Genomic DNA, 23,395 nt, shown 5'->3' on the forward strand with positions numbered 1-23,395 from the left:
GGACTTTGAGAATTATGTAAAATCTCACTTTCCCCTCAGAATGTCACAACACAGCACAAATACAATGAGTTTATTCTAACATGGCTTAGTAATTAGGAATATATTAACATTTCAGTATGCTTTATTTTTATTTTTAAGAGATTTATCTGTAAACAAGACATGACTAAAACATCATTTAAAAACTACATTGTATTAATAGGAGGAATTTTTTCACCCTTGTAAGAACTGATCTGAATGAAATATGCCTTTAATACAATATATGTACCCTCATTGTTTTACAATCTCTAATCCAGTGTCAGTTTTACTGCCGGCATGCGTCCATGGGTGTTGTAACACTTCTTAAAAAGTGAAAATAAATTGGAACTCGAATTAAATTAAGTTAGAGCTGGTGTCTTTCTCATCGATTGCATTCATGGAAACTGCATTATGGGGCACAACAGTGAAGTCATTAAGAAGCTTACAGACGTTCTGGCAGATTAGGTTTTTCTCTTCTAATCCTGCAGATTACCAGTGCACAAGCTTGTTGGCTGAGAGTGCTGTATTGCGCTGCACGGTTTCTTCACATTGGTCATTTTTCATCGCCGCCACATCACCAGACTACGTAAACCAAGACGGATACAAGCAGGAGAGAGAGGAGGTCAAACTGCAACACAACTGTAAGCAGGTGTAGGTGGGAGAACCACAGATAAAGGCAGGATTTAGAGATGCATCCTGAGTTGGATTTAATGAAACGCAACGTGGATTTTTGTAAATATTACGTCGTGGAGATATCATTTTGCCCGGACACATTGTAGGTGGCAGAAGTTGATTCACAACAGAACTCTAACGTGCACCTAAGTGGAACATTTGCCACGAGGAGGATCATCTCTTTTAGAGACTCATGCAGATGGTGTCCATTGCTCTCTGTAGTGAAATGGAAACAGAGCCATGTTGTGAGGAGCATGAAGACCCTGCAGTGGAGCTTACAGAGCCTGAGGTAAGAGAGGCCATTGCTGAGATTTCTGACAGGGACAGTCACACAGAGCTGCCCTGTGGGCCTGCTGAAGGAGGTGACAAGCTGCAAAGGAAAGAGCAGGATGAAACGGAGAGCTTCTCCAGAGAGAGTACAAGTACTGAGATACAACGTCCCCCTTCTGGTCCGAAGCGAGAAGGTGGAGAGACAGAATGCAAAGAACGGAGAAAACTGAAAAAAACAAACAGCTGGAAGATGGTACGATTTCAAGACCCATCAACAGACGACGATGTGTTGGAGAGGGACAGTTCAGCAGAGAGCCTCTTTCCAGAATACGCGATGGAGGCGTGGACTACCTCAACGTTTGAGGAGCTATTCATGGCAGAAGAGTGGCAGGACATCACAGGTGAGGATACATCACTGAAGAGCACATCACATTTAGAGGCGCCTGTCTTTGAATTGGTGTTGAGATGTAATTTTTCAAAAAGATCACTAACCTTTTAGTAACTGCTGCTCTTTGTTTAGTTAGTGTTTACTTTGACATTTATTTGTTTTATTTGAAGAACAGAGACCAAAACGTGACTGAGATCAAGACTCCTGAGCTCATGTAGCTGAGCAACAAGCAGATTAACCTTGCCTACTCTTTCATTATCTTCTCTTCTTCTCTCACGTAGAGGACAGGCTGTTGAGGAAGAATGTGCTGGAGCCTGGGATCCTGGAGGCCGTGCAACCCACCTGGGGCCAGGAGGTTACTGTGAAGATGCAGTGTGTCCTGGAGGATCGCACTGTGGTGGAGAAAGACTGCAAGCTCGTGTTTGTTATTGGAGAGGGAGATGTAACCCAGGTGAAAGCCTTTAACTCTTAACATCTTCTCTAGTATGTGTACAGTACTTTTACTAAATAGCACTAAACACAAAGTACAGCTGAGGCTGATGGACAAATCAGTTCTTTGCCAACCAACATTACTGTTCCTAAAGTCCTGCAGCTGGTAAAAAGCTGTTTCACATGCTTAAAACAGAGTTTCATGACACACAAAATTGCATTTAATGGCATTGAAATACACAGCAAAAAAGTTATGGTCAAATGCATTTTGTCTAATTCAGTCACTCACTTTGACACCTGTAGGCCCTGGAGGAGTGTGTCATATCCATGCAGAAGGGTGAGATCACATTACTGCTGGCAGATTCACAATATGCCTATGGACTTCTGGGAAGGTAAGGAAGTTCAAGCTTCTGTTGTTTAATGGTAAATTTATAAATTACATCGCAAGTTGAAGCAGAAACAAAACTCCAACCAGTCGTATTTGTTTCTATGTGAGTCTAATCTCAGTGAGAAAGCCCAGGCCTGGTGTACCTGTTGCTGTGGGGGCAGCCTGGTTATCCAGGGGTAGCAAGGTTAATGAACCATAAACAGGAGCAGATGGCTTCTTCCTGACACCATTCAGAAGCAGCCTATCAATAGTGTGTTTGTAACCTTCCAACCTATGGGAGGATACCACTCATATTACGGCCAGTGGCTTAGGTTTATAACCTTTACACCATTAAAGAGCCAGTATCAACACAGAGGAGATTGGTGTGTTGTTGGTGAAAGCCTATTGTTTGTTGTTTTAATATTTACTATAGATAGCCTGAACACGTGAGAATGAGACATTAATGTACTCTGGAAATTTGATCAGATTGAGTAAAATAAAATACCATCGAAAACACTGAGGGGAAAAGTGCAATAGTTCAAGTTTGTGTCGAGAACAGAGGCTGAAGTTAATCGCAAATGTGTGTATTTGATTTAAATGTTTAGTATTTTATGCTCATGGCTTTTTGGAGTTCTCATGATTTTAGAAAGGTGGTAATAATTTGCTTAATGTTTGTTAAGCTATTTCATTTACAGCTAAATTGTGACCATCCGTTGTACTCAGCAAGCAATAATATCAACTCTACATGCTGGTGTTTATGTAAGCACACACCCATTAGAGCAAATTAAACATTATTAAAATGTTTAAAACACTAACTTTGAGCAATGGGTGCTCTTTGAGTGGACAGCAGATCTCCAGGTAATGATAAGCTCAATAAAATCCTCAACTGTGATGGAAAATCCTAAAATTAGATGGAGCACGGTCGTGTCAAAATGCCTGCTTGTTTACATGTAGGACACATTGGATCATTAACAGAGTAGCTATGCAGAGGAGTAGTGCACAAAAACAAAACACATCCATACACCCAGAATTATCATGTGGCAGTAAAATCCTTAAAAAGGTGCAGAGTTCATGGATACATTTTCATAGCCTGAAAGGAAACACGGTACATTTGTACGCTAACAAAAAAATGTTCAAATGTACAAAACAGTGTTTTTTTCCTAAATTCATTTTTTTCAGTGTGTGTACATTACTATTACTTCAGTGCACTGTGTGTGAGGTCATGTTTGTATTGGGGGGTGATGGGACATGAGCGATGTCTGAGATGACTATCTTGAGGGTCTAGAGTCTCGCCGTCAGTCGTGTGTGGAGAAAGTATAGAACAGTGGGGTGGTGCAGTGTGAGGTTAGTTAATGATTGTTTTGATGCAGTTGATTAGGGTTATGTGTTGTGAAGTCAAATTTAGCCATCACTTTAAATGTGATTCACTTGAGGCTAATTGTTACACTTATGATTTTTCCCCACTGAAGTTAAATACAAATGTAATGTTTATTCTATCATTTATTTATTACCGTACCTTTTAACAGAGCTGTTTCCCCTTGTTTCCTGTCTTTAAGGTAAACTACAATTTAGTGAAAAGAAATATTTGTCCTTATACGCAGACAAAATAAGAATCGCAAGCAGTGACAGACATCATGTTTCAAAGTAGATTTGACAGGCTCACCATGTCGGAGCTGTAAAATGACAGAGAGACAATGAGAGAAAATCTCATTAGCCTCTCTCTGTTTTCTGGCAGATGCATTGATTGAACTCTGTCAGTCGCCTGCTGCAAACAGTGCTGCTAAGAGCACTTCAGTTATTTATCAGAACAGTGTGCGAAGCTGGTCAGACAATATGGTTTCACGGTGCACAGTGGAGTGGCCTGTAGCTCAGTATGTGTATGATGAGGTGGCTGGAGTATCTGTTGTGATCAGAGCTGCAACTTCAGAAAAAGGTGAATGTGAGGACAGTGAAACCTGAAAACACCTATGAAAACGTCTGGAGCTTTTCTCTGCTTGATTACAACGAACATGCTGGTTGGGACATTGACATTTGTCCTGTGAGACATTAAAGTCCCTGAGCCCTAAAAAGGCGGTATGTGACGAAAGCGCTCGTCATGTCTGCCTTTTTGAGGAACAGCAGCATGTGTCTGAATTATTCCCCACAGGAACATACTACTTAGTCAGAGACACGGACGACATCCCCTCAGTCAGCAGGTCTTTATCAGAGAGCAGTGGAAACCAACATCTAATGATCTCTGGACTGGCGCAACTTTAACACTCATAAACCCTCCAGGGTCCTGGGGGAGTTTTGCCTCCCCCAGCCCTGCACAACTCCAAGGTCAACAACATTAATGGTCACTGGCCTGCTGCTTTATTTTTGTCTGAATTCAATTAAACATGCAAAAAAACAAACCCCCAGTCCGATAAGCCAGCTCTACTTCCATTATTTACAGTGTCTACACGTGTTTCTAGCTCTATGTAAAACACCACACAACACTTTCAAAGACCTCCTCCGTGTGAAATCGGGCCCTGTAAGGTTACGTTGGCTGACTGTCAAACATAAACAGAAGCTTAAACCCCCGTGCTGGCAGTGAAGGCGTTGGCATACTTTTACTCTTGGCACAACTGAGAACTACCTCACTTGCACATGTTGAAGTGGAGTTAATTAGACCACTGGGATGTGTCACAGTTAAATTAATAGTTTAATCCGTGTCCAGATGGACAATGTCAGCCAGTTAATCATTCTTGTGTTGCATCAATTTGTCAGGTGGGAATTGTGTGCTATTTATGATTAATACAGCAGTTTTTTTTTTATATAATTATTTTTTACATTTGTACATATCCATACAAAAAGAAAATGTATTTTATGCACACATATACCTTAATCATCATCTTAATCACACATTTAATACACACCCATGTGTGTTTTAGACATTTTTAGACAGTATGTGGCCAATTTAATAGTCCCTGTTCCTTTTAAACTGGGCTGTGGGACTCTTAATAAGCTATGCTACAGGGATCTAAGGGGCCAGTTGGTAATATGGGAGTTAAATAGATCTGTATTGTTAACATGTCTAAGATGATGCAGATGTTTAAACACGGCAATGGTTGGGTTTTCCTTATTGGTAGCATCTCAACACAGAGCAGTAAGGAACCCTGGGGTGTCACACATGAAATAACAGATACAACATGATCAACAGTGAACAGATTACCTGCTACAACTCAGTGGTAGACCATCATGTACTAAACAAATAGCCTTTAATGGAACAGTAGAGACTCCACAGTAGTGGCACACCAGATGGCTATCACTGTCAGTTCGAGGAAAGAAAAACAAATAAGTCCTACTGTGAGAGGAGAGAGAGGAATCTCCTTCTCATTGACCCTGGGGGAGGTGGTTCTGCTGGCTGCTGGAGCCTTGATTACACCAGGCTTAGTGATCTGGCTTTATAGAGTAGGGTGGAACAGGTTGAGATAGGCTCCTGGTTCATGGGAAAGTACAGTGACATTTACATTGACAATTGATGGTACTTGTGTAATATTCTCTATTGTATGCTTTAAAGTTTATTTTGATCCTGTTGTGTTTTCTTTATCTGTCGCCTCAGGAAAATAAGTGGCCAGTGTCTGACATTTAAACTAGTGTATGTTTAAGAAGGTGCAAAGTGTTCTTTCTGATTTGAGTTAATGGAAACAGTGAACAATACTTATAAAATACAACATGTTAGACTAAAGTCCTGGACTTTACTATGTCTCACTCCGTCACTGTTACCCAATAAAATCAGTTTGCATGTCCTGTGGTATGTAAATGTAAAAAACTTTGTATAAAACCTGTTGTAGGTCTAGATTGAGCTGCACAAAATCTGATAAAAGCCTCAGGTGATGTCAGTTGAGTCAGAATCAAATGGGGCATAATTCATATCAGGGATGTGGAGTTGGGCTTTATTAACGCACAGACAGTTTTAATGCAGTCTTACTGCGTGTGCTGTTTCATTTACCAGTGAGACAATTAATTACAGTTGGAGGGGGATGGCATGTGTGTTTAAAATGCTTATCACAAGTCACAACACTGCACAGTAGTTAGCAATACTCGCAGCCAGGGTTTTACAGCACTACAAAGTTATTCTTGCGTCAACTGTGTAATCTTTGGTAATAACGATTGTGAGGTAAAATTCTGAAGAACAATGTTGATGTCACAAAATACTCCACCCGGAAATTGTACTTGCACATATGTGGTTGGAAAATCCAGCACTTTGCAGAAAAATCTGAGACCATGTTGTTTTGACGGAGCACCAGCTAGACGAAAGAATCAGGGTTCCTTAAAGTGTTTACATTAAGGGTACAAGGGCATCATCAAAGTCATTTGAATGAGTGCTGTAGGGACTATGAATGTCCAGTTGTTCCCAGTCTTACCGTCTGCCATCTCACCCCATTGTCCTATCTCCTCATTTTGAAATTTTATCATAAACTAAGGTGTTTTTTCACCTGCAGAACATCCACCCTGGATCGAGGCTGATTGTTTGATAAAATGTTTAATTGCAGTCACTGTGCAGGTGTTATGTTTTTTCTTTTCTTTTATAACAAGAATATAAAGAAACCAGTTCTTATTGTGCATGATCATCCTCTTCTTGCAACCCAGTCTGTCTTTTTATCACTCAGTGTAACATAACAGCTAAGAAGTGGCACTTCATTTTGTGCTTTTCATTATGTCAGGCAGTTGCTAGTAGACAGGTACAGTGACTCACTCACCACAGAGTTGCACTGGTGTCTGTCACTTTTATTCCCTCCTCCCTTGTCTCCAGATACGTAAGCATGTTGACCATACTGAAGGTGGTGAGTCACTCTGCAGAACCACCTGGGTCAAATGAATAATTTGACCTTTGAGATGCTCCTCTGTGGAAAACACAGTGGTGAATTTAAACCATTTTTTCTCAGTGCAAATCTACTTGGACAAACAATCTCCAGTCTGGTGTAACTGACACCACTGTGAAGAAAATGTTTCTTTTGCTTTACAGTGTGTCATCAGTGAAGGATTCCAGCAACAACTGAGCTCTTGGCTGCATGGTCACGTGATTAAAACTAGTTTGACAGTAACTTTTGGGCTCAGCACAGCTTTCCTCATACAGTGGAAACCACATCCAGACCTCACGAAGAGCAGGCCAACAAGCACCAACAGCTGTAGCATGCACCAGATAAGATCTGGGTTAGCTATCAATCAATATGCACTCTGTGGTTGCCACATTAGTGTGAATTATTTTTAGTTTTATGAGTTGACCTATTGCTGATGAGATACAGCGGCAACAAAAAGTGAGTGAACTATTTGCGATTTTCTAGTTTTCTACATAAATTGTCATGAAATGTGATCTGATCTCAAATATCAACAAATGTGATTGTGAAATTATTAAGCTGATAAAACACAATCATGATCCTTTAGTATTTATTAAACACAACATAGGACATGAATATAGGAAAAAAAGTGGTGATAAAAGTAAACAAACAGTATTTTAATAACTGGTTGAACCACCTTTGTCAGCAATAACCTCAAGCAAACTCTTCGTGTAGCTGTGGATTAGACCTGCCCATCACCCAGGAGGAACAGTGGAGCGTTCTTCCCCACAGAACTGGCATTTAGTCATATGGTGGTGAACAGATTCGCTTCAGGTCATTCCTCTGCTATGGCTGAGCTAAAGCAGTTCTGTAAGGAAGAATGCTCCATTTGTTATTTGTAACTTTGGTGAAGATCAGATCACATTTCTCAACCAATTTGTGTAGAAAACCAGGAAAGTGCAAATAGTTCACTTACTTATTCTCACCACTGTATGTTTGACCTGCATGTTGATCTGAATAGACTTGGAGTATCTCAAAAAGCTAGACGGTGGGTTATTTCGGTGGCGCAGCAGTATTGTGCCACTCACACCATTATTTGAACAGCGCATGTCCCTCATCTAATCTCCCTGGATGTTTACCTTTTCCCCCTACTGCTGGCAGGCTTATCTCTCTCTCATCAACACAGCCTGGGTTGTAACATGGCACTGTCCTCAGTTTTGCCTACTTCTGCTTTCCATTGTCAGAGCATATTGGTGAAACAGTAAATCTCCTCAACTGAAATGTGCTTTTATTCAATTTTAGGTAGACAGTGTATTTTTAGAGCAGATAATAGTTGGTGGAGTGAAGTTGGCTTTATATTGCATGTCCACCGTGCCAGTTCATTTCAGCTCTGTTCATCTAGTTTCTTTTTGTCGCCTCCCATTTTAAAGTGCTTTTGCTTTTTAATTCTACTGTTTCCGATGTTAATCAGGATTGTTCATAAAAAAATTTAAATAATATAATTTCAGTTTACAGAAGGTTCATATAACCACACAGATACCTAACACAACTGATATGAACATAATACAAAATACAAACCATTTCCTAATATCCAATGTGACTGACCAAAAACTATAAAAACATCACCACAGCAATTGATAAAATGAGATTTAACTTGGGTAAAGGATGAGGTAAGAGGTGCATGGGAGTACACTGACTGGATATGAATGAGCATCATTAGATTACAACTGACGCAGGTCTTAAAGGGATACTCTGAGATTGTGGGGGATGTATTAATTTGCTTTCTTGCTGGGATTCAGCCGTGTATAAATGAATAGTCAACCAGAATAGAAACAAGTCATGTAGTTAAACTCTCAACAAACCTTCCTGTTAGTCATTTTACTAAGCTAAGCTAATCCCCTGCTGGCAGTATTCTAGTTCATATTTACAGTACACACACGAGTGCAATCAAATTGAACTGCTGACTAATGAATTTGAGAAAGTACTTTTTTTTTTTTTTTTTTTAACAATGTTTATATGAAACACAGTTCATATAAATGTAGCCTAATTTTATGCTATGTAATATTAAATGTATTATAAAAAGTGTGAACTGAACAACCACAGCCCGATAGTGTTAAAAATGGATTTTAAAATATAAAAAGATACACTATTATGTAATTATTATCTGTCATTCATTCACCTGCCATGAATTAAAAAGGCTGACATCTGTACCCGCTGTCCTGTCACCTCTGGTATGTTGTTGCTGTCTGTATCTGCCACACTTCACTGACATCACCTCTCTTCCGCTGTTCCACTGGCTGTGCCGCGTTGCGTAACCACAACAGTCACTTTTTTTCAGAGTGCACATGGGACACGCACATGGGTGATGGCACTTTAGCCCTACCAGCAACTTTCCTGCCGGTGCCAGCTAGCCTTTGTACAACACACTCGCCTGCTGTGTGAAATGCACACAGCCAGGGAGGAACGGAGAGGTTAGTGTAGCATGGCGAAGAATGGATGGCTGCACAGAACCGGTTTTAAATGTAACCTAGTGTGCTGCTGTTTACAGAAAGAATCCTGCCCCACGTGTTATGAGCTGGTTGTGGCTGTGTGTTGAAACACAAACACACTTTGTGCAGAAATGACAAAGTAACAGTAACAAGTACTGTGGGCTGATTCTGAACCCTTCTCTCTCTCTCTGATGCTCCTCCATCTTTTCAAATGGATTGGACTGAACAAAGATTGATCGCGGTTGCGTTTGTATCATAGTTTAATCGTTTTAATGTTTTCCCCTCTCTCTGTGTCTGTGAGTGTGGCTGTTCAGACCAGGTATAAACACTTTGCCTGTGCAACACTGGTTTGTTTAAAGCGCACATAGACCTTTATTCTCCTGTGTTATGAACTCTGTGTATTCTGCGCTCATAGCTACTTTCAATCTTCCTTGTCATTGCTCGAACGTGGAGGCTGACTCTGGGATTCGTTGACTTCCAGGACCACCCAGTCCCACTCGGGATTTGTGGCTCACAGACGTCATGTCTTAATATGACTTTACAATTTAAGATACACATTTTAAATGGAAAAATGATCAACATTCAGTCAGGCGATAACACACACAGACTTGCTGAGGAACTCATGAAGCCACTTCATACTGTTCATTTTGCTCATTTGTAACCAGCAGAATGGAAGCAGATGGTTTGTTGGAGGAGCAAGCTGCTACTTACAGACACAGATGCACTGTGCACACACATGCACACTCACAGTATTTACCAGGTCTGCCTTTATGTCTGCCTGTTAAATAAAGTGTTCTGTATGTGTGCCTGTGGAGCATCGGAGGAAGGAGATGTGACAAGAGGCACTAGTGTGTGCGTGCGTGCGTATTAGGAGGTAAAGAGGTACTGTCAGTGGTGACATGGAGAGTGACTCATCTCACTGAGACGTCAGTACTCCGTCATCAGTCGTATGCAGCACTCATATCACAGACACACACACACCCATAGGCTTTCAAAATATTCCTCTCAGAGTTAATGACTGGCAGACTCCCTCTGACATCCACACAGCAAAATCAAAATCAGATGTGCTGTGTTTAAACTTCAAGAAACAAATCTCAAACAGAAACAATCTGACAATCTCAATTGTCTGAGGGTACTGATGGGATTAGTTGTACTGCTGTAATGTTTCATATTGTTATCCCAGATGCTGAAAGACAAAACAAGTTATTACAAAGTGCATCCAAAAAGAAAAGAAATCCACAAATATGAAACGAACAAAACCACTTTAAATTCCTTGTATATGGGCTCTCTGTGATGTGAGTGACCTGTGACAGTGCCACTGGCTATGCTCGAGTAAAGTCAAGCCCTTCCTCTTACGAAATGTCTCTTTGACTCATGATTGATTCTCCACAACTGAGAGACTAAAGGACTGCACCCAAGGCCCTGCTACGTTTGCTTTACTCAGCCGGCAGATGCATCCTGCTCCTCCTGACAACCTGACTAATAAGTTAGAAGTTCAGCGTGCTGCTATTGATTCACGGGCTGCGCAGAGAGGCAGAGCCGGCTGCTGCTGAAAAGAAGCTGGAAATCTATTGGTTAGATTAGACGTACGGAGGCAGTCATATATCTCCTGGACAGGAGGGCGACAGTGAGTGATAATGACAGTGTTTTTGTTTGATGTACACACTACATCGTGTGCACCTCATGTACAATGTGTGCTATTCCTCGTCGAATATGTCCAACGTTAAGGACACGGTGGCCAGGTGCAGCTGTTAAGATGCACAAAACAACCGCTGCTTTAAAGTTTAATAATGAGTGAGGGAGCACGATACCTGCTGACTTTTTGTTGTGTGCTCAATTTGCAAAATGATATTTCAGAATCTGTGACATTTTCTCAGTGGGAGTTATCTGGTTGCAGCACATGCACATGTGACGTCTCGCACTTATAAAGCAAATTAATTTCTGATCAAAATCTCTTTTTGACATTTATTCCCCTACCGCGAAGCAATGAGCAAGTTGCGGCCACAAATGTTCGCAATCACAGAGGGAGGCAGATGGCAACCCAGTTGAATGATAATTGTCTCACCAGTATTTTAGGCCTAAATCACACTTTCTGGAAGAAAAAAAAATTAATCTTTGATCTAAACAGAAAGAATAGCATACTCTCTCGTTCATGTGTCCATTGAAGTAGGCATTTATGTGAAGTTTAACTGTAATGGAAGAGGAGGACTTTCATCTTTCAGAGAGTAAGATTTTTGGCTCTTTGCTCAGAATTTGTTGTAACTTAGAAAGCTTTGAAGTTCGAAAGTGAAATCCAAAACTGGCCGAGATTCGTTTTTATATAATCAGTAGACATAACGTCTGTGCGCAGAAAGCACCAAGCTGTCACTGCTGTTAACAACAGCTTCACATTTAGCTCTCTGGGAATCCACTGAAACTAAACCTTACTCCCTGGGGCTGCATGTGAAATTGCCACTTGACCGCTCGGTGCTCACCTCAGAGATTGATCATATATTTGGGGTCAATCTTGGAATAAGGTATGTTCCTCAGATAACGGTGAGGCTGATATACTAGATAATGTTTCTGTGTAAGACAGATTGTTCTCATCCACCTTAACAAAGACCAAATGCTTTGAACTTTTTTCTTTTTTTTTGTCTAGATGCTATTAGAGAGAAAACCTGTGAGATTTCAGATTATTGCATAAGGCAGAAACTTGTCTGGTTTATCTGAGAGTCAAAATGTAGGTGGTGTTTTGTTTAAAAGCTTTGACTCATTCGCTGCAGAGGGGTGGAGCTCACAGCTGATACTATAATTGCTGATAAAATTGTTCTCAGATTTGAATTTAATTTGACATGTAAGATGGCAATTTGATTAGAAACAAGTTCAGTGTGATGGATAAACACCTTTGTCAATCACCACACTTTGTACGTATGCCATATATGCTTAAGTGTTTGCAGAGCGGTGTTAGGATTTATTCTTTTAAGCTTTCATCAAGTGATATTTTAGAAATATCACTTGATGGAGCGTTGCCTTGACAAAACGGCAGATAAATAAAGTCAGCAAATGGCTGTTAAAAGATTCCAGATCCAGTTTTCTATGACGAGAGGCTAAAGATGAGCTTAAATCTTACATCTCTCAGGTTTTCAGATACGTAGCAGCCTTGTTCATTTCAGTGAGTTCAGTCCATCGACACAAGGATGCTAACGTAGTACAAACAACCCACAACAGAATCAAATGTAGGGTGGTTTAGTAGAAATGCATGCATGCATGCATGTATCTTGGGTAGATAATCTTGTAATGTCCAAGTCCTACTCCTGTTTACCTTGTTATCTTTGTGCCCAAAGATAAAATAGATGCAGCCGTGATGTCTTTCTGGAGTTGTAACATCCTATCTCTGATTAATTGCTGTGCTGTCACAGATGTGTTTCTCCTACTGGCCCTCGTAAATCATCATTATCTCACATAACCTAAGAAACCCGTCCATACTAACACAATCCTCCGTATTGTTTTAACGCAGGGCTGTTTTTAGTCTGAATGGCTGCTAATAGGAGGCTCACATTGCTCTGTGTGTAGTGGGTTACTAACATTTCTGACATATCAACAACTTGATATCAGGACTGTGTTTATAAATTAGATTTTCACTCTTTGTGCCTGCTGGTGAGTCACTTTGTAGAGCTGTAACACCTGCTCACCTGTTACCGTCTGCATTGATCTCTCCTACTGTAGATGTTTTTGACTGATGCTGTAAGACTCGATGTGAAATTGAAAACAAATTTACCAAACAAAAAATCCCCCCAAAAACCCTGAATGACTACCATGTAGTGTTTATGCAAACAAGAGCTGCCATTAACATACTGGCTACAGCACATGTTGCACGATAAATATTCACAGCAGTGCACATGTGTCCTTCAGGGAAATATGTTAAATTAAGACAGATTTTTCTGTGGTTCTCCTCTTATTAAATGGGTAATTTGTGTTATACACAATGTTTCCCTCAATTTATGGGTGGGGTGTGCAAAAGATTGGGGGATGAAAACAGAATGTATGCAAGAAAACATGTAAATAATGTAGGTTTTCATTGAATTTGGTTTGTTAGACCTCAAGGATACGCGTGTTTTGGTGTTTGTTTACAAGAACAGACCACAGGATACGTTTGTATTTACACCTTCATGCTGGTACTGGAACTCCCTCCTCCCACTGAAGGTAACTTGTGTGTGTGTGAGTGAGTGAGTGAGTGTGTGTGTGCTGTGCCTCCTCTGCTTAGAGTCACTTTAATAAAGTTGTGTAACCACCTCAAGTGGCCAGGCTACACATCCCTGCTATTAAAACACCACTATATGCCCTGCATGTGGCCTGGGGCTGAGATGGATTCATTTTAACAGGCTCTGGAAATCTGTTGTAGATTATATGGGGACTTTTGAGGAGCTCAACAGCCAGGATGTAGGCAGTAGCTGCCCTTGATCCTAGTGAGCACAGTTTTCATGGGCTCATTGCTACAGGAGGAAATAAAAACAAAACCGAGAGGAAAGCACATGCCGAGGCAGCAGCTGAAAGGCCTTACACCGTTAGTTTCTAGATCTCCGACTGAAATAGGAGGCTGTTTTGCAGCAAATTAACTAGTATGGCAGCTGGCGAGGAAAAACAGCTGTGACGTTTCACCAATGCCAGGATTAAAGTTAAGCTTCTTTGCGCGGCTGTATTGGTGCCGTGTGTCCATCCAAGAGTCAAAACAGACACAACAGTTAATGATGGCTGCGGTAGACCTGTTTTCACCGTCATAAAAGATAAACAACCTCATAAATCCTCCTGGATTTTGTATTATCATACAAGCTGCACGCCACATTTATTACGGTATATTAGTGCACTGTCTGAGGTTGTAACCATAGAAACCAGTGTGCGGTACGTTGCTGGCCTTTCCATCATTTAAAATGGAGCACATGACGTCAGAGTGACCACTGTTTTCCCTCTGAGGGAGTTCTTCCTTTCATTCATAACGGCTAGGGGTCTGGATGACAGATAACAGGGTGAGTCAGCTCCACTATGATGCACTTTAATGAGGAAGTTTGCGAAGCCGTCAGACATGAATCCAATTCATCTTTAGTGAATGCACAACTTGCCATGATAGGGAAAAGCCGGTAGGACCTTATCACATCATTCACAAGAGTGGAAACATTCCTACTTTAATCGGATCTGTTTATTCACAATACCAGACGAAATGTCACACAGACGTCTGATAATGTAACGACAGCTGGTTCAGAAACAATGAATCATTAAATGGAGGTCAGACATTTGTTTAGTTCCTGTGGTGTAATTTTCTCTTGATTTTAATGTTGTGGCAGTAGAAGGTCATAGTAAAATTTGTTTAACAGACAGATTATATAAGCAAGATACAGAGTATAGCAGGGGCGTTTTTTTTAAGTATAGATCAGCCTGTAACTGTAAACTCAACCCTTTTTCAAAGACAATCAGAAAGTATAGATATTAGTAGAAGTTTAAAGTTCCTTTCGACCTCCGTCATGACACGTAAAAGGTTTTAAAACAATTGAAAATGTCTTGATGTCTGTTAATCACAGACCTTATAAATAAAAAAACAAAGACTTCAGGATGAGAGAACCAGTGGTACTAACATGCTAACTAACTTGTTTCTGGGTTTTAAGACTCCTACAGCATCCTATAACAGAATTAGTCAGCTTAGCTTTAAGATTAGAAACGTGTAAAATCGCTTCTCTGACCTTTTCCAAAGGTAAAACTTACTATTAAATAAATCCCTTTGATGGACACATTTCTTTAACCTACAGTAGACTTATCGACTGGCTGCGAGGTGATTCTATGACAACTGAAGGTGAACAGTGGAAAACAATGTCGAGAGGAAATGTGGATTAATGACTGGATGGATGCGTATAGATAAGCAAAACCTTCGAGTTAAACAGAGCAGAATGACGCAGGTTTCCTTGGTGACCTGCAGTAAACATGACTATGAATGGGGGTAAAGAGAGTTGATCTAGAAGTTGGTACATTTTATTTCAGTGTGGCTCCAGTGTTGTCAGAGCTGCTGCCTCGGCAAACGTCTCGGGCCTCGGGCTCTCCCTTTCTCCTCTCACTCACCTTTACTCTGGTGAGGGGTCAGGTGTCATTTCACTCCTCAAGTGGCTGGAGAATGAGGAAAGATTACTGTCATCTAAAACCACCACAGCAGCTGGTTACATAACATTTTCTGACCGGTGAACCTATTTGTCCCACTTTGGTTCATACTGATTGATTTGTGTGAAATCAATAACGCATCTCATCGTCAGCTCATCTGTGATCATGTCAGAAACATTTAGGGCTGCATCTTAATTCTAGTTTGTAATTAGAGATATTAGGAACATCTCACAGCTGCTTTATCTATTATGGTGACAAGAACTATACAAGTAGCAGCTATCTCTGGTATCTACTGCTCAATAAAATCCTAAATCCCCTCCTCTGGGGGGGGATGTCACCCTGCTAATGTGCCTCTGCTTCCTGCTTTCACAAATAAGACCCTGGGGGCTCATTGGCTGAGCTCAGTGTAGCAGCACACTGATGTGCTGCTAATCAGCTATGACCCACATGACACCGTAAACCTTATATATCTGTCAGCGTGTGGCGTTCTCACATTACATTCAGCAGCTCTCCAGTCATGCTGACTTTGTGTAATGCTCAATAGCAGCTCGGCTCTCAGCTATTCACATCATCAGTGTTATAGACATAGATTTAGCCGGTAACTGCTCGTTTTGGCTTAAAATCACCTGTTGAATCTCACCATGTGAAGGATTGTTTTTTGCTCAGTGTCGGGTAACTGACCATTTGGGATTCATTAAGTCTTGATGTGGGACATTTAGTTTGTACAGTTAGCACCGGAGCAGCTGTTTGTTCAATTAATGAACAGTGACTCATCGCCTCTCTCATAACGTATCTCCTCCGTGAGTCACGAACAGCAGTGGGTGTGTTGCCTCCATATGAAAAAATGGCATGATGAGTGAGGGGCTTTGCTGCTGAGTTATTAACAAACCAAACACTGTACAATTCATAATTCCGGCATCTATTTGAGTCGACGAGTAATCAGTTTCCTGTCTGTCCTTATTGAGACTCATAGTAAATCTATTTAACATGTTGCCTTGGTGGCAGCACGGTGGTGTAGCAGTTGCACCGTCGCCTCACAGCACACCGTGAAGTTTGCATGTTCTCCCTGTGTCTGTGTGGGTTTCTCCAGGTACTCCGGCTTCCTCACCTCCAAAGACATGCAGGTTAGGGTTAATTGGTCACTCTAAATTGCCCATAGGTGTGAATGTTTGTCAGCCTGGTGATCTGTCCAGGATGTACCCTGCCTCTGTCCCAATGATAGCTGAGATAGGATTCAGCACTCCACAACCCTTAAGAGGACAAGTGATCGCCTCGATGCTAATGTAGTTTTTCTACTGGGGATATACACTACCCGTCCAAAAACAAAAAGTCACACTAATATTTTGTTAGACCGCCTTTAGCTTTAATTACGGCACTCATTCACCGTGGTATCATTTCAATAAGCTTCTGCAGTGTCACATTTATTCCCGTCCAGAGCTGGACTCTCTGGTGGTCAATCCATGTGTGAAAATGATGTGTCATGCTCCCTAAAAAAACTCTTTCACAGTTTGAGCCAGATGAATCTTGACATTGTCATCTTGGAATATGCTCGTGACATCAGGAAAGAAAAATCCATTGATGGAATAACCAGGTCAGTCAGTATATTCAGGTAGTCGGCACCACTCAAAACACATTTAGGAGCTAATATCTCTGCACTGACGGCAGTGCTGTTGGAAGCACGCATGTAGAATGCATTAGTATTTATTCTACCTAAGAGATGCGGTACACCGTGTGTGTTATTGTTGCACAGCCTGAACAATGTGTAATCTTTAGAGATAAGAGTAGAGCTCCAGTATGCTGATGCACAGTACAAAATGTGCAGCGAATCATTTGTGCACGGTGTCACATTCTTAGTACGCCAGCAAAATGCATGACGTTAGCAGGAAATGCAGATGAATAAGACTGAGTGCAACCTAAACCATGTGCTGTCCACTCTTGAATGAATCAACTGTCTTCTTCTCTGCTTCTCCTGAACTCCTGTTACACAATTTAGCTGACAAGTGCCTGATTTTTGTAAACATGGACTAAGCTGCGTCATCTAAATGAGTTCCGACCAGCTTTTAAAAGACCTGCATCTCCTTAGTCACAACTCCGAATGATAATGGACCTAAATGCTACTTCCTCCAGTGCTGAGCGCAGGGATCCGGCTCAGGTTTCTGAGGCCTTGGCTCAGCTGCTGGTTTCACACTCCTGTACGTCTCGGGACACCGGACGAGTCCCCAGAGAGGTGAAAGGGTAATCTGACCCCACCTGCTGACACAGCCTGGCAGTAACTGAGAATACAACTACAGACATAAACTGTGTCATTGCCACAACCAGGGTGAATAATTCATGAGCTGACAAACTCCCAGTATTATCACTTCGCAGGAGTCTGCGGGAAGTGCTACTTCCTGTCTGACTGACTTTACAGATCTTTATTTTGTCTTGTTGAGGAGAAAATGAGTCATTTGTGTTTTATTGAACAACTAATCATAGAGAGTAGAATTAAACATGTACTTTACTTGTAATAGTCAAACAGTCATGTTCATTTTCTCTATCACACACAGACTTGCACACCTTTGGCATCAGTGCCGCCACAGAGTAACTGATTATGGGCCACTGCAGGGGCCCGATGATCGAAAACCAAATTAACTTTCCTTTGAGTGACCCTTGAGTAAGCTGAAGCCATTGACGGCTCACAGCTTCATATCGGTTTCAAATTCTCCTCTGCTTAAATAACCCTGAGTCACTCCAACATCTTTGAAGGTGGTGCTTTTAAGGTGTGGGAGCTGTTGGATGCTGTGAAATTTGATCTGTACAGAGAGCAGCTGCCATCGCGTGCGTAAAAAAAAAAAAAAAAAAGCATAAATGCATAATCAGAAACACGCTAGAGTAGCTTCAGTTGGCACTGTATATTCTAATGTCACCATTTTTTGTATTTGTTCAAGACAAACGCTCTGAAGACTGGAATATTTTGTTGAACACATAAATAGTTTCTATGTTTTGGGAGAGTTCTTCCTTATCTGCATTGAACTGAGGTTGTTTTGCTGCACAAACTACAAAGCCCCCTGAGTCTTGTGATATTATGCTATATAATGCTCGTGTTTGTCTTTGTGTAGACTTAAGACTTTTAAAGAAACAGGCAGCAGTAAGTGTGATAGAAGAGCACAAAGTGAAGAGCCACAGACTGAGTTTGTGCGTCACAGAGCGTTTGCTGGTAGTAACTCATAATGTCAGTGTTGTGTTCATTAAACAAGAATTTGTTTTCTAATGTGAGCGCAAGACCAGAAAACTATGGTCATGTCCCTGTTGGTGTACCTGCTGCCAGTGTGGAGACTATTTTGATTTTGATATTCAAACCACGATCTTTGCACAGGACAGTTTCATTCATTCATTCATTTTAAATTATCCTTTTTTGGGATGGTACAAATTCACAAATACAAATTCAGTTTTCTTTTGCCTCTATAATATTCCGAAAACATGTCTTTCAAATGTGTGTGAGCTACAGAGTTTTGTTTTGTTTGCAATTTCACTGATCACGTCAATCGTTAGTGTTTTATTTGGACGTCACATCTGGCTGAAGACTAACTCTGATGCTTCTTGGCTTTTTTTTGTCCCTCTCCCTGTGATTATATTGATTATGTCTGTGTTTGCTTTTGTACAGGGAGCCTGATATTCCAGCCTGGGCTCCTTTACTCTATCAGCTGCAGCTTCTGGACATCAGAGACAAACCAGACCCGTTAACTCTGCCCATCGCAGACCGCATTCGCATCGGAAACCAGAAACGAGAGCAGGGAAATTTTCATTTCCAAAGGGAGGAGTACAGCAAGGCTGCCAGAGCCTATTGTATGGCTCTGGATGTGCTCACCACACACAGCAGAGGTAACCCAGCATTATATGTTGAATTTATTCATAGAAAGTGTTTACTGTCAGCAATACCAGGAAACCTCTTTGGGGAAGGGGAAAATGGAAACCCTACACAGGTAAGTGTATGGACATGCATTTACATCTCACACACACACACACACGCACAAGACACATAAAACACATTGGACGACACATTTCCACATCAGTCTCAGCCCAGAATGACATAACAGCGGAGCGCAGTGCTCGACTAATGACACTATCACAATGCAGCGCCACATACATCTGAGCTGAGAGCCACGATAAATGCTTCTGCTTAATTCTTCTGGATAATCAAAGCCAATCAACTTTGATATTATTTCCACCTTCTTAATCATTTTAATCATTGATGAGGCAGGGTGGGCCCGAGAGGAAAATGTGACTGAACAAGTCAGTGAAGAGAAAAACATGAACTGCTTGGTAATGTATCAATGATGGTGGAGCAGCGAGCGAACTCACCGTAGCACTTGGGAGAGGAGTTTATCAGGGCATCGAGATCATGTAATTAGTGGATGAGGTGACCATCAGAAAAATAATGAGGCTGCAACATCTGAACTCTTGAGCCATTTTGAGCCTAGACGACTTATTTTACAAACAATTCATGACACATGGGGATTCTGAATCAATCAAAATGAATGCACTTCCATAAATGATCACACGCAGGATATTTCCTGTCTTGATGGATGGAAATGCATTTAAATATGTGGTTTAATATTTTTTTTTAAAAATGTGGAGATCCAATTTAAAGTAACAATTTATAAATACATGTAAAGTATAAGGAGAGCTTGTAAGCAACAAAGATAATGATAAACCTGACGGATTTTTGTTCTCAGGGAGTTGGCAGAGATCAAAAACACTGGACACAAACATGACTTCAAATTAAGACTAAAGTTGTTCCATATGTGCTGAATGTTAAAATGAATAATCATTTGTTACAACCTGTCAGTATTAGGTGATATTAGTATTGTGTTTACAGGTTGTTCCACAGGATGGAACAACAGGTGGCAACAGGTTATTTAATCCCGATATTAATCAAACTTTGGATCAAATAATCTGTTTGATGTCAACTGTATATTTAAGATATTGTCATAAAAAGACATGCATCAACTCAAATATGCTGCTAACATTTATGGACCAAGAATAAAACATTCCTCCGCACTAACAAGTGCTCATTACTCGGGTCACTACGGTATTCAGCTGGATGTGTTTGGGTCTAATGATGAAACCACTGAGCTGTTACAGCAGGGAACACTATTCAGTAAAAAAACTGAACATGAACTCTGCTTATAATAACACCCAGTGGGACCTTGTTTTGAAAGTACCATTAGTAGCCATTTCCATTATTCTGCATATTTTTTAAATACATTTTTTGCAAGATTAGCAAACTAATCTTTGTCAGAGCTTTCTTCTTAGCTTTTTCGTGTTCACTGCATTTGGGTCAACAGGAGAAAAACTGAAATTCACATTACATGTTTAGAGCAGAACAACTTTAATCAGCCATGTGGGGCTCCGTCTTTGTACAGATCTTAGTGATGGCGATGTGGAGGCAGAGGAGGAGGAGGTGCGGGACTATCGTGTGAAGTGTTTGAACAACCTGGCCACCACTCAGCTCAAACTGGAGCAGAACGAGGAGGCGCTGCACTCCAGCCGAGACGTTCTGGCCCTCGAGCCAAACAACGTCAAGGCCCTTTTCAGGTTGGGGAAGGTGAGGCCCATGCTGTGGTGTTATTACTGAGAGACAACACAGAGCATCTCATTTGATCTTTATCAACTCATAAATGATTATTGCAGTGAGACTTACTGGAAGGTGGCAGAATTTGTTTAATGGAAGATTAGATTTAATTATTTTTGGGGAAAAAATAGCAGCTACATTATTGCTATCTGATAACTGCCTGTTTAGATATATGGGTCTAGCACTGCTCACACTGAAGGTTTTCTAATCTCTTTCAGCTCCTGTCAGACAAGGGTGAATACAAAGAGGCGATGGAGGTGTTAAAAAAGGCCTTGAAACTGGAGCCTGCGACCAAGGTGAGGAGATGTGTGAACTGTTACATACTCTCCATCTGTCATACGTAAAGGAAAAGGATAAATAAGCAGCAGCTATCTATTCTTCTCTTTGAGAAATTTCCATAACTTCAGTCAGTGGCTACTCTGAATTAAAATATAGAATTTAAAGCCCGGCCAATGACAGATGCAGATATGTAATTAGAAATGTTGACTCTAGCTGAAATGTCAATGAATCACCAGAGTTTTTACAATGTCTGATTCACATTTCACCTTCCATCCTTCTACCTTACAACTGCCTGTTTTATTATGTTTTTTTATTTACCAGAAACTGTTTTTGACTGTGCCCCACCCCCCTCATGTTCAGTGTGAGCGTTCAAAGACAAACACATCAGGCTGAAGAAAAGCGAGCTCGGTGAACAACTCAAACTCTGAAGGCCTGTTCTGTCTTGTTTGTGTGGTTTGTCTAATCTGCCAAATCCTCCACAGAGGATCTGGCAAACTGCACGTCTGGCAGTCAACAGATGTGACCACACTGCTTAGAGATGTCCAGCAAAGTTGGTAAAAAATAACATGCATGAGCTAAATATTGTCACTCTGAAGCTCTGTTTACTGAAAGTAGTAAAGTGAAGGTAAAAAGGAGACTGACTCATCCTTTGCAGCTCCATGTTGAACAATTAAACCACTGAACTGAAAGCCAAAAAAAAAAAGTATAACCTAACAGGATATGGCCAATATTTTAGTCGACCGCTTGGACACATTGCAGGCTGGGTTTGAATTAAAGTGTATTGGAATACATTTCCATCAGCTGTTTACAGACACACACTGCTGCCAGAATTACAATGACCTGACCTATAGGGCACGCTGCCACTGTCACAAATATATCTGGTCTTGTCTAGACAAAATGAAAATATCTGCTGCTTTGGTAATTATACCCTTGTCTCAGTGCTGGATAAAACACTTTTGGAGAAACCTGATTTAGCTGCGCTGTGAGAAGCTTATTGTACTGTAGTCTGAAGACTAAAACATGAGGCACATTTTGGAATAAGCTGCAAACAAAAACATGCATTACTTTTTATTGCTGTAATGAATTGTATGACAGATCTCCAACAATGAATCTCATGTCAGCCTCCAAAATACATAATGTTCTTTGCATGGACAGCTGGTTTGTGTATTTTAAGAGCAACATTTACAAGTTAAAATTTGGCTTCTTGAAAATCTGGCATTAGTTGGTGTTAGTTTCAGACCTCTGCTCTCACCTGCTGGACACTTTAAAAACTGCACCTCACCTTTAACCCTACCCTAACCCCCTCTCCTAGTGTTTCTCTTTGAACGCTGTGGCTACAGCAAACTAAAAGTCTCAAATGTACCCGTCCCTTTTTCATTAGGCGATCCACGTCGAGTTATCTAAACTTGTCAAAAGGCAGTCAGGAGGCAAAGAAACTCAGGAATGGAAAGCCAAACCCGCAGAGATGCTGGGAGACAGCATCACGCCGTTTTTGATTCCTCCTAAGAAGAAACCATCTGTAAGCCAGAGCAAAAATAGACACATTTTCTTCTGACAGGAGACTTTTAATGGATTTTTAATTCACCTATTGTGTCTGTGTTTTAGGGAATTTCCTGGAAATTTATACTGGGAGCTCTGTTGGTGGCATTGGGCAGCTTAGTGACATCAATGATTCTGACTGCAAGAAACTGAGATTCTCATCCAATCATCTGGCGGATGAGAGTTTGGTCTCAATTCTCTAGTGTGTGAAGACCCGGAGCCCAAACCGCTGTTTATGTATGTGCACATATAACATTTCTAGTCTGTAACCAGACTACAAAAATATAAATTAGTCTGAAATGCTTGATCCGTGCTTCACCCGTGTGTTTACATACATTCAAGTAACCAGGTTACTTGATTTCATGTAAAAACACAGAGCACGGGTGTTGAAATGTAATATTGCGTAAACAT

General features: G+C 40.9%; 1 protein-coding gene across 1 annotated transcript; it reads left to right on the forward strand.

Moving 5' to 3' along the window:
• The first annotated feature begins 856 nt into the window (after window positions 1-856).
• On the forward strand, window positions 857-23,160 carry fkbp16 (FKBP prolyl isomerase 16). Its single transcript, XM_026366605.1, has 8 exons — window positions 857-1,358; window positions 1,627-1,796; window positions 2,078-2,166; window positions 19,196-19,413; window positions 20,958-21,139; window positions 21,385-21,462; window positions 22,827-22,964; window positions 23,051-23,160. The coding sequence occupies exons 1-8, from the start codon at window positions 881-883 to the stop codon at window positions 23,135-23,137; spliced, it is 1,440 nt and encodes a 479-aa protein (XP_026222390.1). The 5' UTR covers window positions 857-880; the 3' UTR covers window positions 23,138-23,160.
• Window positions 23,161-23,395: the final 235 nt, after the last annotated feature.

The sequence above is a fragment of the Anabas testudineus genome, chromosome 6 (assembly GCF_900324465.2).
Source record: "Anabas testudineus chromosome 6, fAnaTes1.2, whole genome shotgun sequence".
Taxonomy (NCBI): domain Eukaryota; kingdom Metazoa; phylum Chordata; class Actinopteri; order Anabantiformes; family Anabantidae; genus Anabas; species Anabas testudineus.

Excerpts from the sequence above, each read along its gene's own strand:
- fkbp16 (XM_026366605.1), top strand. The coding sequence starts at position 881 with ATGCAGATGGTGTCCATTGCTCTCTGTAGTGAAATGGAAACAGAGCCA. Across the intron at positions 1,797-2,077 it reads GAGAGGGAGATGTAACCCAG|GCCCTGGAGGAGTGTGTCAT; the intron begins GTGAAAGCCTTT and ends TGACACCTGTAG. Across the intron at positions 21,140-21,384 it reads CCCTTTTCAGGTTGGGGAAG|CTCCTGTCAGACAAGGGTGA; the intron begins GTGAGGCCCATG and ends AATCTCTTTCAG.